Genomic DNA, 20,141 nt, shown 5'->3' with positions numbered 1-20,141 from the left:
CCTGTTACTCAGGAAGAAAAAAAGAGGAAAAAAAAAAGGCCTTGGAATCAGATATTATTTTACATGTTTAACTTCCCAGGTTCTGTTTTAAAATTCTTCCAGTGTCTAGTTGCCAATGGGATTAAAAGGAAAACGATGAGGAAAAAGTTATCTGAGGTCAGTCTGCAATGGAATATGTTCCTTTCCTGCCTGCTTAGATGTCTTCTGATGGTCATGAATTGCTCCTTAGTCATACTTCTGTAATATCTATGTGCATGTGAAGCACTGTCTGATGTTAAAATGTAAACATCATCTATAGTAATAAACTGAGACAGTGCATCTCTCATGAGAAAGGTGTAAATGACCTTCAATCACTATCTCAAACTGTAGAACCTTGACATACACAAGCCTAAATGAATCTTTTGTAGCAAGAGCTACATGCAGTGAAGCTGGTTGGTTTAGCTTTATAGCAATTGGTATTTTTAACTAGGTGGTATAGTTAGAACAATTTAGTGATATTTGAGATTAGAAGGTTTAAGAATTATATGGAAGGGCTTTCTAAGTAATAAAAAATGATTACACTGTGTTCAGTTTAGTACTAATATTATGGATCTTTTTTTCAACTATACTTTTTTTTTTTTTTTTTTTTTTTTTTTTTTTTTTTGAGACGGAGTCTCATGCTGTTGCCCAGGCTGGAGTGCAGTGGCGCGATCTGGGCTCACTGCAAGCTCCGCCTCCCGGGTTCCCGCCATTCTCCTGCCTCAGCCTCCTGAGTAGCTGGGACTACAGGCGCCCGCCACCGCGCCCGGCTAATTTTTGTATTTTTAGTAGAGACGGGGTTTCACTGTGGTCTCGATCTCCTGACGTTGTGATCCGCCCGCCTCGGCCTCCCAAAGTGCTGGGATTACAGGCTTGAGCCACCGCGCCCGGCCTTCAACTATACTTTTTAAAACTTGTTGACCTATAGACGTATGGTAATCTCCTGTTAATAGGAAAATGTGATGGAGCAAAATATCCCTTTTGCAACAATGCTGGCCAACAGACAGTTTATTGTACTTATCATATTCAGATATTAATAAGTAATCTAAACTAAAATAATCAGAGATAAACGATTTTTCCTGGTTTATATAGCAACTTGTTTGGGGTCATTGCTGAAGGCAAGATTAGAATGTGAACTTCCTCTCCCTTCATCTTGTGTGTAACCCACTTAGGCCTCCCACTCCAGAAAACAACAGCAGAACCCCCCAAATCCAGAATTTAGTCAATCTAATTTGAGCAAAATTGAAAGGTCAGTTCAGAGTGTTTTATAAAAACTTCGAAACTGGTCATGTGGCCTTGGAGATTTCCCCTTTTTTGGTTTTGAATTCTTCCTTTAGAATGAAAACTTTGGGCAATATATTCCTGAGGCTAGATTTTTTAAAAAACCCACCCTTTTCCTAGGAGATGTTTGGCCAATGTTATGACTATTACTGCTCTCCCATTGTTCTCCACATAAACAAAGCTTCAGAGACTCAAAGTAAGCAAGAGCTGAGAGGGATCTCAGAAAGTCAGTTGGTCACTCTGCAATCACTGAATTCCAGGATGGAAAAGCATCTTGTTCAAGGAGTCCTGACATCCACCTAAGCTTTGTTGTGAGTCACAGAATGAATATTAACTTGCAAGCATTAAAATAAAACAATCAAGTGGAGGTCCATGAGATATCTTACTCTTGATAGTAAGATATTTCTGGCTTTTATACCAGGAAAGGCTGGAGATCACTGTTATGTCCCACATCTCCTTTTACTAGGTAGACACAGAGGCCTAGAGTGGACAAATGGTCACATAGAAAATTAGGAGGCAGAGCCAGGCACCAAGCTCCTTGACATCTGATCCAGAGATGTCTGGCATCTCATTCTTTTACTAGTCTTACCAGACAGTGTTCAGTTGCAATTGCCATACCACCTACTTCATCTTTTAATTAAAAGTGAATGCAGTGGAAATGAGGGGATGATCCATTAATGCCCTTCTAAATAAAACATTCGTGGGTGCCTTGCACTGAATTTGAACTCCTACTTGGAAAAAAAAAGAAATCTTATTTTAGTTCAAAATATGCTCAAAAGTATTAGTAAAAGGAGAATCACAGACTCGTGAATCTGCAATGAGAACTGAGCATCTATTAATAGAAGTTGTCCCAAGGCCAATAAAAATAATGTCTTGCCAGAGAATGAGGAATCCACCAAATGGTTTTGTCATTGTTGTTATACTGGAAACATCCATTCAGCATAACACATTTGTCTCTGAACCAGACCATTTGAATTTATTACTAAAATGCAGATTTGTGACTTGAGTAGAAATTGCTTGTTCTTGTCATGTTAAATTACAATGACCAGGCATTGTAATTTTGGGGGTGGTGGTGGTAAAAATCAAGATTTTAATCCTATCCAGTGTTCAAGCTCTTGACTGATCAGTCATGAAAGAAGCCCCATTTTCAAGTATCCAAATCACTGTCTTGTCTTTTTCGTTGCTGTTAGCCATACCTGGACTCCTCAGAGAAGGCAGCTACAAGTGACGAGGGGTAGACTATAAAAATAAGATGCACAGTGTGCAGCCTTCATTGATGGTGGCTGGAGGTTGTTAAAAAGAGTAGAAAAGGATAGAAAAAAGCCTGTGAAGCTTGTATTCTGCCGAATACCAAATATCAGTCTTCTGATATATTGGCTCTGTCTTTTCTCTCTCTTATTACACTTTATTAGTTGCTTTTAATTAGTTGGCTCCACCCTTCCTTCCCTATCACGTTTGTTTTTTGGAGACAGAGTCTCACTCTCTCGCCCAGGCTGGAGTGCAGTGGTGTGAAGTCGGCTCACCACAACTCTGCCTCCCGCGTTCCAGCGATTCTCCTGCCTCAGTCTTCTGAGTAGCTGGGACTACAGGTGTGCACCACCATGCCCGGCTAATTTTTGTATTTAGTAGAGATGGGGTTTCACCATGTTGGCCAGGCTGGTCTTGAACTCCTGACCTCAAGTGATCCGCCTGCCTCAGCCCCCCAAAGTGCTGGGACTACAGGCCTGAGACACCGTGCCCGGCCCCTTTCCTCTTTTTAGTGGTCCAGGTTCGGGCTTAAATTACTATCCCATCTCTAGTCTTCTCTTCGCCACAAAGCTTCCTGAAAGAACAGCTTACCTTTATTATTACAACTTCTTTCCCTCTCATTTAGATGGCTCTTGAGGAAATTCGTCTGTGGTCAAATAAATGTGAAAAAATGCTTAAACAAAATTAAAGGAGTTTCTACACTGGGAGATTTTAGATTTTTTAATGCATTAATGCTTATTGTGAATCTCCAAGTGGGGAAGACGTCAAAGAAATACAATGTAGGGCTGGGTGCCACGGCTCATGCCTGCAGCCCCAGCACTTTGGGAGCCCGAGGCGGGCGGATCACCTGAGGTCAGGAGTTTGAGACCAGCTTGGCCAACATGGTGAAACACTGCCTCTACTAAAAATAAAAAAAAAAATTAGCTGGGAGTAATCCCAGCAACTTGGGAGGCTGAGGCAAGATAATCGCTTGAACCCGGGAGGCGGAAATTGCAGTGGGCCGAGATCGTGCCACTGCACTCCAGCCCGGGTGACAATAAAGAAACATATGCGTGTATGCGTGTGTGTGTGTGTGTGTGTGTGTGTGTGTGTCCCGAACTTAGTCGAGAACCTACTTTGCTCCTGAACACCACCAAGAGGGTTTGGCTTAGGAGGCTCTCAGTAAATAATTGTTAATTAAACTATGTCCTGAGAAGGACAATCTTGGAAACTGGGAAAGGCGGTTAAGACACCCATTTTTCTACACCCAGGTGCCTGATTCATGCTCAGTAGCCGATGTCTGGTGATGCCTGTTGAATGAATGAATGTATGCAGGATTCAGGAGCACCACTCTAAGCAGAGGTCTCAGATGCCTGTTCCACAGAACACAGGATGCAGGCCCATCTATTGTGTTGGTGCAAAAATAATTGTAATAGCAAAAACCCCAATTACTTTTGCACTAACCTAATACAAACACTCATTCCATTCTAAAAATATCCTAAGACAGAGTTAGCTTCAAGGGATTGTGACCTGTGCAGTCATACATCTCTCACCTTCTTGTGCTGAGAAGGACCCTGCACTTGGGTTAATGCTTTGCTGTCACTGTCTTGAAGTATTTGATACTTTTTAATCAACAGATGTCACATTTTCATTTTATACTGGGCCTCACAAACTATATAGCTGGTCCTGCCCAAAGTGTCCCTTGGAGTGCTCTTTGGCTCTGTCTTAGTGCCTCTTGCTTTCCCAAGACAAGCCATGAGCTTGTCTAACAGTCTCCTTGATCGAAGGACCTCACCATGGCGTGTCCAGCATCTGAAGCCCTCTCTTCAATTTCCCTTCATCAAAAGCCAAGTTCTGAATGTATTCCTAATGCCGGGAGTTACACTGTCTCCAGCTACCACACTGAAAAGAACAGATCGCCTCATTTAGATTGAAGCGTTAATAGCTTAGAAGACATAAAGTGTTACCCCATCTCCCATCCCCAGGTTCAATAAACTTTAGAAAAGGATGATTCTTTTAAAAGAATCCATCCAAGATTAGCTCTTTACTAGCAGTATTTTAGACATTTGCTATACATTTTAGCATCCTCCATAGATAGATATTTTAAGCAGCAGCAATTTTTTGTCCCTCAAATTGTACTCTTAAGGCAGTTGCTGACAATGTCACTCCATCTATTCATAAAGCAGCTCTCATTTATACTAAAAACTGTTTTAAAAATTATGGTGTTCTGTTGTCATTGCATTTTGTTTTTAAGAGGTGGAGTTTTGCTATGTTGCCCAGGGTGGCCTCAAACTCCCGGGCTCATTTATTTAAATTGGCAGAGTATTATCAAAGAGAGAGTTTTTGTCAAGAGGTTTTACAATAAACATATTCCAAAAGCCTATTTACTTTTATCTATAAGATTGATAAAAATCAAAGAAATAATTAGAGATCAGGTAAATGTCCCAGATTCCAGTAGGTCCATTTTGTTACTTCCCAAGCTACTTGACTTCGGACAAGTTACTTGATATCTCGAAATCTTTGGTTCCTCTTTAAAAAAAAAATGAGGCCAAGAGATGCTTCTTTTCCTTCACTTGGGTTTATTTTTGGCATTAAATAAGTCATGTGCTTTGAAGACAGTGGTGAAGAGCCCATGATTAAATGCATTTCTGTGTGTTGAATAGTGCATTCAGGAATCTCTGAAGACAGATTTAGAGCTGAAGGTAAGGATAGCCAGGAAAATCAGAATTTGTGGACAAAGTTTGAATAAGTGATGAAGAAAGATATGCTGCAAATGCATAAGGGTAGACATTTGGATTGGCTGAGACCAGTTTTCCCTTTACTAGCATGAGCCAAAAACATGGTTAATGGCAGCAGTTAGCCACAAATTGGAATTTTAAAAATGAGGTATAATAGGAAAAAGTTGAAGGACTGGAACAAGAAACAAGAATGATGGAGAAAAAGAAGCAAGATGAGGTGAAAGGAAAGGGATAGGTTTTCTGTTTTGCTTTTCATAATAACTAGAAGAGTCTACAACAGAAGGAAGAGACAAGAAAAGGAAAACATATGTTGATCCTGTGAAGGACGGAGGTGAAGGAAAGACCTTTCAAAGGAAGGTTCAAGGAGAGGATCTGTTTCATAAACAACAGAAACAGCTGCTCAGAAAGAATGCAGAAAGGGTCTTGATGAAGAAATCAGAATGATTTTGATGCATATATTGGCAGTCATTCAAACCCAAGGGGGTTGGGTGCCTATAGGCTTCAGAGCAGAGAAGTTGGATCTGTTTTCAAGATCCTATCAGAAGTGAAAAGACAAGACCTGTGGGAAGACCTTGGTGGTGACGGAAGGCCAAGGCTAAAGTTTCTGACCACTTGCTTTAGGAAGGAAGGAACAGATAGAGGAGGCATTGTGATGTGGTTTTTAAAAAAAAATGCATTTGTAATTCCATTTAAAACCAGAGGACAATTTGTTAGACCTGAAAGGGGAACGTGACTGGGAAGTGGAATCCAAGGTGGAGGTCAGGCTACGAAAGCGGGCAGGGGAGGTGGGAGATGGGAGGGTGAGCAGGCAAGAATTAATGGTAACATAACAAGAGCCAAGAAAAAGAGCAAACCAAGCCTGTTTTTCAGCACGTTCTTCCAAATAGGATCAGAACAGGTGTTGCTGGAGGCCAACTTGGTTTGGAGTCACTTTAGATCCACACATGTGTTTGGCATGCATGGAATTCTGGCATTAAATAAGAACACAGGACTCCATGATATGAACTGGAGTCCCCAGGTGACTTGGGGATCTCAGGTGGCAGCCTTGTTTACAGAAGCACAGATCGGGACAGATGAAAGTCAACGTGGGAGCAGCTCTGACTGACTGAGTGCTGCTTCTGCCCCTCAGAGGTAGGGCCCCTTTCCTGTGAGAAGACAGGCTCCAAAACTTGAAGTGAAAACGGATCCTATTCCAGCTGAGGTGGACTGCACGGGATGGAAGGCAAAGGAATTTCAGGAGATTAAGACAGCAATTTTAAGAGGAGAAGGGATCATTGGAACTGATCTTTTTTATGTACAAAAAGAAAATATTTTTGGAAGCAGTTACATGTGGGGTGTGGTAAGAGGGAAGTGGGGTTGGGGGGGTAAAGACAGGATAAGCAATGTAGGCTGAGTGTTCTACTAAATACATTGCAGGTTTAATGTCATGCAAATGTGACTGAAGTCCTGTGAGGTATATATTACTATTTCCAGTTTACAGGCACATGTTTAGCTTCCTTGCTATGTATAGTGATAACAACTGTGGAAACTTGATTGAATGCTAATTACATACCAGGCATTTCACACAGGTCATACCTTTTCATCCTTACAATAACAATAGAAAATATATACTACTATTACTCCAATTTTCCAAATGAGAAAACTCATGGAGGCAGGGAGAAGAACAGTAACTTGCTCAAGGTCGTACAACCAAAAAATGGTAGAAGCCGGGATGTAAACTCAGGCAGGCAATCTTTTTCCAGAGCCCAGAATGTTAACCGCCATGATGAACTGCTTCGAGAATTTACATGCTAACAGAAAGGGAAAATAAGAAAGAAACAAACAAACGTAGTAGAAAACAAAGAGGGAAGATACACTTACAAAGACTTAGAGGCTACTGTTTAAAAGGAGGCAAGAACATTATGGATGGGAAGGGAAAAATTAATCCGGACAGGGAAATTTGAATTTCTTCTTTTTTAGAGATAAGAGAAACTTCACAGATAATTTAAATAATAATAAAGATGATAATAACATAATAAACATTTATTGAGGGCTTCCTATGTGCCAGACCCTATTCCAAGTGCTTTATATAAATTATCTCATTTTTCAGAATAATCTTCTTGTCTTTTTTATTGAAATCCCAGGACATAGTACATAGTGCTCAAAGCATATTTGTTGGAAAAGAAATCTTGAAAGGTAATTATATGGCCTGGCATAGTGGCTTATACCTACAATCCCAGCATTTTGGGAGGCCAAGATGTGAGGATTGTATGAGTCCAGGAGTTCAAGACTGGCCTGGGCAACATGGCAAAACCCCGTCTCTACAAAAAATACAAAAATCAGCCGAGTGTGGCACATGCTTGTAGTCCCAGGAGGTCGAGGCTACAGTGGGCCATGATCACGCCACTGCACTGCAGCTTGGGCAACACAGCGAGGCTGTCTCCAGGAAAAAAAGAAAGGTTAGTGTATAATTTTATCTTTTTAAGAAAACTCTAGGTCATAGGGCTAAAGCTCAAAGGACTCAATGCCGTGTCCCTCTTTGTTTTATTACTTCACAGCATTTATTTCTGTCTGAAATTATCTTGGTACATTTTGCTTGTTTATTATCTTTTTCTGCTAGCATATAAATTCTCAGAGAGCAGAAAATCCTTGTTTAATGCTGTATTTGCAGCATCTAGACCAATGCCTAAGGCATATGAGGTGATGAGTAAACATTTGCTGTTTGTTGTTTGTTTTTAGAGACAGGGTCTCACTTTGTTGCTCAGGCTGGTCGCAAACTCCTGAACTCAAGGGATCCTCCTGCTTCGGCCTGCCAAAGTGCTGGCATTACAGGCGAGAGCCACCACACCTAGCCAACAACTCTTGTTCCACTGTAGTACACTGAATTGCTGAGCAGAGACGCCTGCTGCTTATCGTTTTGTGCCTTCTCTGAAGCAGCATCTGTTCAGTTTCTCCACCACTAACTCAACCGTCCATTTACCCAGGCAGGCTTAGTTGTGGATCAAGGAAGAAGAGAAGTTTCCTGTTTATCTTGTTTTCAAAACGAACAGAGGTTATAACAAAGGTGATCAAACCGTATCTCTATAAAATGACTCTTCCGTCTCACCCTCATAAGGATGGCTACTATCCAAAAAAGCAAAGCAGAAAATAAAGTGTCAGTGAAGATGTGGAGAAACTGGAACCCTCGTGTGTTGTTGGTGGGAATGTAAAATGGTGCAGCCACTGCAGAAAACACTATGATGGTTTCCTCAAAAAACTAAAAATAGAATTCCATATGAGCCACCAATCCCACTTTTTGGGTGTATACTCAAAAGAACTGAAAACGGGGTCTTGAACAGATATTTGCATACCCATGTTCATAGCAGCCATATTCACAATAGTCAAAATATGGACGCAACTCAAGCGTTCATCAATGGATGAATGGATAAACAAAATATGTGACCTAAAATGGAATATTACTCAGCCTTAAAAAGGAAGGAAATTCTGACACATGCTACAACATAGATGAACCTTGAGAATATTATGCTAAGTGAAATAAGCCAGCCACAAACAGAGAAATACTGTATGACTCCACTTACATAAAAGGTGCCTAGAGCGTTTAAACTTACAGAGACAGAAAATAGAATGGCAGTTACCAGTTGGGCTGAGGGAGGAATGGGGAGTTTTTTAAATGGGTACTGAGTTTTTCAGCATGAAAAGAACTCCAGAGATTGGTTGTACAACAATGTGAATGTACTTAACCCTAATAAATTGTCCACTTACAAATGGTTAGGATGATAAATTTTGCCATGTGTATTTTGTCACAATTTAATAAAAACATTAAAAAATAACTTTGGGGGCCAGATGCAGTGGCTCTCAACTATAATCCCAGCACTTTGGGAGGCCAGGGAAGGAGGATCCCTTGAGCCCAGCCATTCTAGACCAACCTGGGCAACACAGTGAGACCTTGTCTCTATAAAAAAAATTAGCCATGTGTGGTGGTGCTCGCCTATAGTCCCACCTACTTAGGGGGATGAGGTAGGAGGACCACATGAGCCCAGGAATTCTAGGCTGTAGTGAGCCATAATCACACCACTGCACTACAGCTTGGGTGACAAAGTGAGACCCTGTCTCAGAAAAATAATAAATAAATAAATAACTTCAGGCCAGGCATGGTGGCTCACGCCTGTAATCTCAGCACTTTGGGAAGCCCAAGTGGGAGAGTCGCTTGCAGTCAAGAGTTCAAGAACAACCTGAGTAATATAACAAGACCCCATCTCCACAAAAAACTAAAAAAATTAGCCAGGCGTGGCACACACCTGTAGACCTAGCTACATGTGGGGGCTAAGGTGCAAGGATTGCTTGAGCCCAGGAATTTGAGGCTGCAGGGAGCTGAGATTGCACCACTGCACTCCGGCCTGGGTGACAGATCAAGACTTTGTCTCAAAAAAGAGAGAAAAAAATATAATGCATATACTTAAGCATTTTACAAGTATCTCTACAGAGATACAGGACCTTGGAGCCTGGGATGTTTATGTGTGAAGTCAGGCTGATGAGATCAGGCTGTGAATGACAACAGTGCTCTGAAGGCAAGCCTCTGTGACACTCACCTATCCATACGAAGTTGACAGACAATGCTTAGTGCATCCACAACTCCTTCTTCTTTCAACTGTCGACAGCCAATGGATGTAGCAATAAAACACCCCGTTCTACCTATTCCTGCACTGAAAAGAAAAGAAAAGAAAATTAAAAAGTGGAGGAAAATGACAAAGAAAAGAAACATTCTTTTACAAGGGTACTTTTAAATCTGAAGCCAGAGTTAAAAGTAGTATTCATGTATTGAGTATTATAAACCTGGCCCTGTGCTAAGTCCCTAAAATATATTTTTACATTTAATTATAAGTAGTAGGATGAGAGGGGTGGAGGGAAGTGATGAGTGGGGGGGGGGACAGTAAAAAGGCATTATAATTGTTCTAGAAAAAATAAAAAATAATTAATGTCTGCACTTAGGCAAGATACAGGCAGTAGAAAGGAGGGGGAACATTTAGACACATCACCAGTGTGAATCTGGAGGACTGGAGCTGAAGAGGGAGAAAAGCAAAAAGTCAAAGATGACTAGGCTTGGAGAGAAAGAATGGTGATGCCCTGAGGCCAAAGCGCATCCTAGAATAGGGTGAATTTGAAGGAGGCAGGGAAGGGGAGTTTGATCCTGGACATACTGATGTTGAGAAGTCTAGTGAATAATGGAGCAATTGAAGACTGGATTCATTTTAGGAGAGGGTACAGCTAGAGGCACATATTTCCAAGAGATTTGTATAGACGTAATAATTGAACAGAAATACTGCCTGTCCTGTTGGGTTTATACATTCAACTGCCTTAGATGATATGTCCATAAAATCAACCTCACAAGCACACGTGCTCTGTCTCTGTCTGCAGTTTTAACCGCTAACAGTCTCTGTGTAAAAGATTCTTTCAAATCTACATCTAGACTCCCTAAATTTCCTAAACTCTAGATTGTCATTCCGTCTCCTTCTTACTATTTTGGACTTGCTTCAGTTCAATGTGTCTAAATTCAATGTATCTGAAACAGAATTAATTATCTTTTCCCTCAATGGCATTACCAGTCAGCCACAAGTTTTCCGGCCTAGAAATCTTGGAACCATCTTTCACATCTCTCCCCTTCTCACCTCCCACATCCAACCTGTTACCACTTCTTCTACTTTCCATCTCTGCTGAGCCTGTGGGATTCATGCTTTCCTTTCTATAGACTGTACTCACGTTTTCAACATCTCCTTTTATCATGATTAGCAGTGATCTCATTATAGTTTCCAAGTCTCAAGTCTTTTCCTGGACAAATTCGCACAGCTGCTAGGTTCATCTTTCTGAAATAGGGACTTAATTATATCATTCCCTACTCAAAACCTGTAGATGGCTCCATTAATTGTAGCATAATGTCTAACCTCCCTACCATGGTATTCATGACCTTGCAAAATCTGAATGCGACTAACTTTCAAGCCTTTTGTACTTTGCTGTCTTCCTTCCCACGTGCCATGATTTTCACTTACATAAATTGTTTGCAAAACAGCTTTTGGTTTTCCAATTTTTCTGTGTTAATAATGTTTTCTTGGTCAGAAATGCCCTCCCTCCTTTTAAAACTACAACATTGATTGTTTCAAAAGGCTCAGTTCAGCATTATTCTAGTTTTTGGAAGTTTTCTTCGGCTCCCATGGTTGGAAATAATTGCTCCCCTCTTGGCACTCAAATAGCACCTATTTCTCACATTTGGCACTTGTTTCCTGTCAAACGTGAGTGCAGAGGAATTCAGAGGAGTGGCTCCTTTTTACTTGAAGTTTCCACAGAAAGTTCATTTCATTGAAGAAATAGGATTGGAACTGTGCCCCATGAATGGCAGGTATTTAGGCTGTCATAATTGAGGAGAATATTCTAGGTGCGACAACGATATATAACGAAAGAAGGAAAGAATTAATGAGAAACAGCAAATATGATTTGCAACAATAAGTAGAATAGCTTGTCTTGAAGAGGAAGTTATTTTAGTGGAACTGTGGGAAATAAAGATAGAAAGGTACCCTGCGATCTTATATGGAAGTCTAAGAGGCTTGAAATTCATCCGTTTTTTTTAAAATAAGAATTTGATGAAGACTGTAAGCTTTCACTCTTCAGAAAAATTCACATAACTTTACATACTCAAATGTGTTCAAATAATTTCAAGAAGTCCACTGACTTCTGCGGTTTATGCATAGGTTCAAGGTTAGGGACTTTTGCTCTAGTTTTTTTGTTGTTTGTTTTTATGACAGAGTCTAGGTCTGTTGCCCAGGTTGCTGAAATACGCTGGCAGGATCTTGACTCACTATAACCTCTGCCTCCTCAGTTCAAGCGATTCTCCTGCCTCCGCCTCCCAAGTAGCTGGGAGTACAGGCACATGCCACTACGCCTGGCTAATTTTTGTATTTTTAGTAGAGAGGGGATTTCATCATATTGGCCAGGCTGGTCTTGAACTCCTGACCTCAAGTGATCTGCCCGCCTCGGCCTCCCAAAGTGCTGGGAATACAAGCGTGAGCTACCGCATCTGGCCCATTGACAAACTTTGAGCAGAGACTCCATGTAAGGTAAGACGGAGAAGGGCACAGGTAGACAATGGTGGCGGTGAGAGCATGGGGGAGTGTGGTGTGTGTGTGCATTTTACCAGCTACTTCTAAAATACATGGATGAGGTCAGAAGGGCTTAAACTATGGTGGCTGGACAGGAAATGGTGATTATGGGAGAAGCTTTGAAGGGAAAGCCCATCTAGTGACTGATTAGATACTGAGGTTGGAGTTAAAAGAAGGGCCAGAGATAACCGTCAACATGGGATGCTGAGTGACTGGAAAAAAGATAGTCTCATTCTCAGAAATAGTAATCAGAAGGGGAGCTGGTTTTATAGGGGAAGTGACTAGTTCATTTTAGATATCCTGAGTGTTTAATGACTTTGGGTGGGGGACAGTTCCAGCCCTAAAGCGTAGTGAGTTAGGCTGTTTTTTTGTTTTTGTTTTTTTGGCTCCAAGTTAAGTTTAGGATAAAGCCAGTGTTATCTACCTTCGGATAAACAGACACATATTAAACTTTACTCTTAATTAAATCACACAATCTCAAAAATGGAGGCTAAAATTATACTCTAAAATAATATATTTATTAAATATATCATCAAAAGCTAACTTAAGAGACCTATGCGGTTAAACAAAGCAACACAAATTATTTTGAGAAAGCATGAAGAATAAATGGCTGGCTGGGCTTGGTAGCTCACACTTGTAATCCCAGCACTTTGGGAGGCCAAGGCAGGTGGATCACGTTTGAAGGCAGGAGTTCGAGACCAGCCTGGCCAGCATGGTGAAATCCCCGTCTCTACTAAAAATACAAAAATTAGCCAGGCATGGTGGCGCACGTCTGTAATTCCAGCTACTTCAGAGGCTGAGGTGGGAGGATCTCTTGAGCACAGGAGGTCGAGGCTGCAGTGAGCCAAGATTGTGCCACTGCACTCCAGCCTGGGCAATGGAGTGAGACTCTGTCTCAAAATAAATAAATAAATAAATAAATAAATAAATAAATAAATAGTTGTTCGTATAAATTACTTTAAAAACACTCGCTTCAGTTTGGTTACATTAAAAGGAAAACAGGCCGGGCGCGGTGGCTCAAGCCTGTAATCCCAGCACTTTGGGAGGCCGAGACGGGCGGATCACGAGGTCAGGAGTTCGAGACCATCCTGGCTAACACGGTGAAACCCCGTCTCTACTAAAAAATACAAAAAAACTAGCCGGGCGAGGTGGCGGGCGCCTGTAGTCCCGGCTACTCGGGAGGCTGAGGCAGGAGAATGGCGTAAAAACCCGGGAGGCAGAGCTTGCAGTGAGCTGAGATCCGGCCACTGCACTCCAGCCTGGGCGACACAGCGAGACTCCGTCTCAAAAAAAAAAAAAAAAAAAAGAAAAGGAAAACAAGGGGAGGGAGGTATCAGTTCTAGGAGGAGAGCTTTGAACTAGAAATTAGGGACGGGAACCAGCACAGACCCTGCTGCTGTTGTTGGCCTGGCCTCTAGCGCTCCGTGTTCTGGTCACAGCACTTTGTTTTCCTTTGGTGAACTACCATTTGCTCAATTCTCATTTCATAAATTTATTTCAACCTGTTTTTCTGGAGATAACTCTTAAAATAATTGACTGGTTTTCACCAAACTTGAAATAGTAATAAATGTTACCAAGATACAAACCAAGCAGAGTTCACTTGTCATTTGAAACAACAAAAAAGTCACTGATAACTTCAAAGAATGCATCTTAATTCCTAGTGTGTACAAGACTGATGAGACTAAATGAATCAATATGTTTCAAAGCAGATAACTGCTGAATAAGGTCTCCTGTTCACTGAGCCATTTATTTCGAACTTGTATTTCGCCTACTGTGTAATTGTTGTTTGCCAAAAATGACCTAAAAGCATGACCTCACTTCTGTCAGCATAATCTTGATTAAGACTCAAATATAAGGGACTTAACCAGTTTCAATAAATATTTAATTTGCCAACAAAGTCACATCCAGGAAGCAAAACCCACTTGTACCTGCTCTATGACTTTACAAAGAATGGGCCATTGCTTAGACAGAAAGGACCATTCACATCTTACCTGCAGTGGACAACCACAGGCCCTCGGCCCTGGGAAGCAAGTCTGTCTTCTTCCACATCCAGCATGAGCTGTAGGAGGGGCTGGGCACTGTCTGGAGTCTTGTGATCAGGCCATGAGGTGTACCAGTAATGCTTCACATGTTGGGTGTGGCTTCCTTGCTGAAAATAGCAACAGCCACCAAATGCCTCATTCACTTGTGGAACTAAAAGTCATCCAAACCACAATACTGAATGCCTTTTTATCACCCCCATCTTGCTGGCAATTTATTTCTAGGTGGGAAAAACATTTAGAAGATTTTTGAAGAGTGCCCTTTTACTTTGAGAAGACTTTACTGTCAGTATTCAGTTCACAAAGTGAGAAAGTCTTACCTTTGTTGAGATTTATATCTCTACCTATAGCTATAATATAGATCATAAATGTAACATATGCTAAACATATATTTATAATTTTTTATAATAAACAAGATGGTAGGTGAAAACGTAGTCAAGAAAGAATGAGATATATTTTGTTTCCTGCTCTATGAGCATTCCTGACAAGTTGTTATAAACATATTAATCAATAGAATACTTAATTTCACATCAGTCATGGTAATACTTCTACACTCATCCCAAACTCCAGTATTTAATAGAGTGAGGAATCACAGCAATAAAGAAGCTACATGAGATCCCTCTATTGGAAACACTTTGGGCGAGGGCCCACACACATCATCTCGAAACCCAGCACGGGTGAGGGTGCGGCATGAACCCGGCACTCCAGAACATGTGTTGAAAAACAGGTTTTGGTAAATGCCTTATTTCACACTTCCCAATAAAAGCCATCACTGTAGCTCTGCCCCTGTTTTCTTCCTCTTTGTGATGATTCTGTCTCAGCAGTGAGGTTGCAGAAAAGATCGAAATTTTGGGGTAATTATTCTCCAGAAGCAAAAATAATACCATGGCAACATTTTTCAGCATCTGCTGCCCATGAGTTAAATAAGATAGTTTTCCTATGACATAATCTCGTCTGGGGAAAGTCCCTATAAAGTACTGTAACTCCATGCTTCTGAAGATCTCATCAACACTTCAGGCTTGTCTTGCTTCCCACTGCCACCCACAACTGCAGATTTTCTCTTTCACAGCTTCCAGGCCTTACTTAAAGCTGCTTAGACCAAAATGACGCTAAAAAAATCATGGTAAAATCTCCAGCACAGCCTTTAGTTAAAAACTTTCAAAAGGTTAAATCAGAGATATTTTATTAATGCAAATTAGAGGATCACAACACCCTACATAATGAATTTTCTTAATGTCTACTTACATTGATTTAATTATACTGCATATTAATAGTAGTTGACAAAAAATACATGAGGGAATGATTATAGTTTCTCTTTGATTTTAACATTATTTAATGTGCTTAAATTGCATTTGTAGTACTTGTTAAGATAAAAAATTTCAAAGTAGAAATGTAATCCTCCAACATCATCTACTTTGTAGATGGCTATAGCTGTATAATCTTACCTTTAAGACAAGGTTTCGAATGGTGTAGTTATCACATTCATTTACACTGATAACCAGAACCTCAACTTTCCCATATATCCCTCTCTTTTCCGGCCAGTATAGCACACACTTCTGGAGGAGGGGAAAGAGAATACAGCAAATGTTAATGGCTTTTATTGGCCTTGGAGTACTTTTCATTCAAGCATCTCAAGAGTTTTATATCATTAATTTTAAAATATCAAATTTCAATTTTTATAGTTTTGTAAATATACTAAAACCATTGAATTTTAAATCTTAAACAGCTAGATTTTATGGTATGTAAATTGTACCTCAACAGTTTTTTTTAAAGTATCAATTTTATATGTGCCTATTAAACACTGTCACTGCTGACTCCATACAAAAAATAAAGGCCCAATTACCCAAAACTCCTCAGAAAAATTAGGAACTAATTAAGAACTAAGTTAAGAAATTTAAGAATTAAGAAATTAAGATCCAAATATTAGAATTTATCATGTGCTGACTAGAAATAAAAAGAATGTTTTCCCACAATAATTGAGGAAAGTTACATTTTCCTGCTTCAACAAACTGATGTCTAATGAGAATAGATGGCATACAACCAAGTTTCCTTTATATGTAAGGCAGATGTAATGATCATTAATATAACTATGGTATTATATTTTCCCAGAACAACAGTTTTTTTCACTTTTATGGAACTAATTTACAAAAATTATGTTAAAAATATTTTTATAACAGGTCGTCCTGAGGAGCTTTAAAAGAGTGATAATAATTATACTGCAAGCAAGGCAACATAGCATGGTGGTTAAGGTGCAGGCTTTGAACTCAGAGCCTGGGTCCAAATTTTGGTTCTACCATTCATTACCTGTGAATCCACGAACAAGATACTTGGCCCCTTTGGTTATAGTTTCTTTATTATTGGCTATCTGGAAAGTACTTAGGATAAAGCCAGGCTCTGAATAAGCACTTAAAACATGCTACTATTATTGTTGCTATTTTAAAACTACTGGGTGATAGATTTTTGGCCCAAAGTGATTAGATCTTCATGCATTAAATATTATTTTGGTATTATTATAGCCAATCTTATCAAATAAAAATTGCAAAATGAGATTCAAGCATACGTATAATCTCATATTATTTTGCTCTTTAAACAACTGCAAAATAATTGAATTTTCATGATAAAGAATGTAAAATGACAAATGTTGATGTTTTATTTTGAGTGCTCTTAGAAGCAATGTTAATTTTACAAATGTTTAAATAGCACTTATTTTCTCCCAACCATACACACATTTACAAAGAAATTCTTTCATTTGTTGCCTTCAATCAGGACCTTTTAATACCCAGGACACTTGTTTCTTCACATCTTTGTCAAAGGCATATGAATACACTTGATAAAAATTTAAATACTTACAGATTTAAAAGAGCAGCAAAAGACTCACAAAATTACAGAACAAAGGAAAAGACACATAAAGTATCAGAAACACACCTCCAGGCCTCTATTATGCTAAGTACCACTACTCTACAAGCTAGCACAGCGAAGGAAGTCACTTCACCTAGCAGAATCTGTTTCTTTCATCCATTACAATAAAAACACATCTACATCCTCTACATTTTGACCCTTTTTCCAAATGAAGTCAATTGTTTCAGCTTTATTTACCTGCCACCCAAGATCTCAGGCTATCAGACCAAAAGACTTACTCTGACTGACTTAATGTTAACATTAAGAGAAGAAGCCTTTTTAAAGTAGAGCAACTCATTTCTCTCGAAATCTACGAGTTGCCAAGTGTTTAAAATTTTCCCGCTTTGTTAAAGGTAATCATACTAACCAATTTGCCTGGTTTCTTTCAATGAAGCATCAATTATTTCGCTGTAAGACCCGAGCTATTGTGTATCTTAAAACCCATGCCTCCCAATGAGTCCAAGAAGAATGACAAAGAATCTTGAAAAAGGTATTGAACAAAGAAAGAGGCATTCATTCAGTAGTCCAGCAGTCTGGCGTACGTGCCCCATTGTCCACGATCAGACCTGAGCAGCAGGCCCCTCTTTAGGAAGGTGGCTCTCAAAACCACTAAGAAAAGCTGCAAGGCAGGAGCTTGCCGCCTGCACCCTGACTCTTAATACTTGAACAGGTTTCTGCACCTACTTGATAAATGGAAATGCTGCTCGCTTCTCTCCCAAGCTTGCCAGGGCCCTCTTGAATGTTTTTCTTGACTCATTACCAAAAAAGCAATTGGCAGTCAGCTCCCAGTAGACAATGCAATGTGACTTGTTCATTCAAACAACCCTTAATTAGCATCCCATCTCCTTTCTGAGATACAATAGCTTATTTTTACACACTGAATATATTTTTCCCCCATTTAGATGACAGTAGAAAAAGAGACCAGATAAGTGTGGGTACTTTTGAATATGAGGTGGGGGAGAGCTGCAAATGCAGTCGTTTCTAAGAGTACAAGTTCACGTTCAAATTATTTTCCCGCACAGCTTTTTAGGGTTTCTTTATTGTGGTGCTAACAATGAGATAAAAGAGGCAGAAAAGGCAAGGAAGAAAAATGCTGTCTTACAGATAATACTGTGAAACCACACTAATTGTAGGTAATTCAAAATAGCATGCTATTTAGCAGAATATACCCCCAAATCATCACTATTCTTTTGCTAACTAGGCTTATCCTTTCAGTAAAATTATCTATTAATTCTAAGAATCCATAATTTGGAAGAAAAAAAACAGGTTTCCAGAGGACCGTGTCTCTTGTGCAAGCAAGTTATTATCAAACCCTGACTGAAAAGATTCTGGACATTAACCAGTTCTTTGTAATTGGTGGTTTATAGCAAAAGCAGGATGTAACACAAAGCAATGCAAATTCTTTGGGTTTTTTTTGTTGTTGTTGTTTTTGTTTTTTGTTTTTTTTTTGTTTTTTTTTGTGATGGAGTCCCATTCTGTCACTCAGGTTGGAGTGCAGTGGCACAATGTCAGCTTACTGCAACCTCCACCTCCCGGGTTCAAGCAATTCTCCTGCCTCAGCCTCCCAAGTAACTGGGATTACAGGTGTGCACCACCATGCCTGGCTAATTTTTGTATTTTTAGTAGAGACGGGGTTTTCACCATGTTGGCCAGGCTGGTCTTGAACGCCTGACCTCAGGTGATCTGCACACCTCGGCCTTCCAAAGTGCTGGGATTACAGGCGTGAGCCACTGTGCCTGGTCACAAGCTCACATTTTTATGATACTTTTTTCTTCCCTTGATTCTCCTTCTGGCCCCCACCAAGTGAGGGCTATTTGAGGAGGAGGTCTAGCTAGTTGTTTAGTTGCCAGAAAAAAAAATCTATTTTTAAGTTATTTTCCTTTTAGTTTCTGTATATTTAAATATCAGAGATATTGCTCTATAAGCTAAAGATCTGTATCATCACACAGAATGTGGCTCTAAGTAAATAAAATCTTCACACTTAGCTTCATTTGGGTTGAGAGGGATAGAATGGGTCATGAGAGGGATAGAATGGGTCAGATTGTCTAAAATTATTATTACCATAGCTACTTTTATTCCTGGTACTCCGATGGAATATTACTGACATAGGCTCAGAGATTTAAGTACCTTCACCAACATCGTATCATTTAGCCCCTTCCACAATCCTTTGAAGTAGGTAGGGTGGGTAGCAGGTATTATTATTATTTACATTATTTTTCAGCTGAGGACATGAAGGCTCAGGTGTTTTGGTAGGGGAAAATTGCCTTGCAGGGCTAGAATTTTCCAAGAAAATATCACTTTATGAATGAAACTTTCCATCTTTGATTTCCACACTGACTCTTAACCAACCCTACTTAACCACAGCATTGACCAATGACCTCCGTTCCCTCTGTCAAATATGTTGACGCCCATGCAACCTAGCATAGTCTTGGTTCACTCTCTTACTGAGCTCGATACTTTCATTACCATCTTTTGATCTCTATGTTCCTCAAGTTGTTTTTATACCAAAACCCCTTTATGGCAGGTGTACTCATTATTGAAGTCCAGTAACTTAATTACATATTATAGAAATCAATAAAATATGTGGGTTAAAAGAGAAAAAACTTTTATGAGATAATTGTATAAATTGAATAAGTTTTTCACTGGTGAAAAAAGTAAACCAGTAAAGAAAACTACAGTCAAATCAGGGACATGTGAGACAATGATAGAAGTTTGTCTCTAAGTTAAAAAAATCTAAATAGAAAGCTGCATTTATATTGTTTCATAGGCTTTTCTATTTTCTCTTTCATTTTAAATAAACTAAAATGGAAAAT

General features: G+C 39.7%; 1 protein-coding gene across 5 annotated transcripts in view; it reads right to left on the bottom strand.

Annotated features, from left to right (window-relative positions):
* LOC105473380 (protein tyrosine phosphatase receptor type R) overlaps positions 1-20,141 on the bottom strand; it is a 273,852-nt gene that overhangs the window by 9,032 nt on the left and 244,679 nt on the right. For 4 of the 5 annotated variants that reach the window (XM_011727166.2, XM_071071447.1, XM_011727169.3 and 1 more), the window contains 3 exons: positions 15,876-15,986; positions 14,383-14,540; positions 9,833-9,946 (listed from right to left, as the gene is read on the bottom strand). In XM_011727166.2, coding sequence (XP_011725468.2) covers positions 9,833-9,946; positions 14,383-14,540; positions 15,876-15,986 — 383 coding nt within the window. Of the gene's footprint in view, positions 1-9,832; positions 9,947-9,987; positions 11,105-14,382; positions 14,541-15,875; positions 15,987-20,141 lie in introns of those variants that run through there. The other variant, XM_071071446.1, reaches the window with a different exon arrangement.

Source organism: Macaca nemestrina, chromosome 10, assembly GCF_043159975.1.
Source record: "Macaca nemestrina isolate mMacNem1 chromosome 10, mMacNem.hap1, whole genome shotgun sequence".
Taxonomy (NCBI): domain Eukaryota; kingdom Metazoa; phylum Chordata; class Mammalia; order Primates; family Cercopithecidae; genus Macaca; species Macaca nemestrina.
This window is presented reverse-complemented; position numbering and strand designations above follow the sequence as displayed.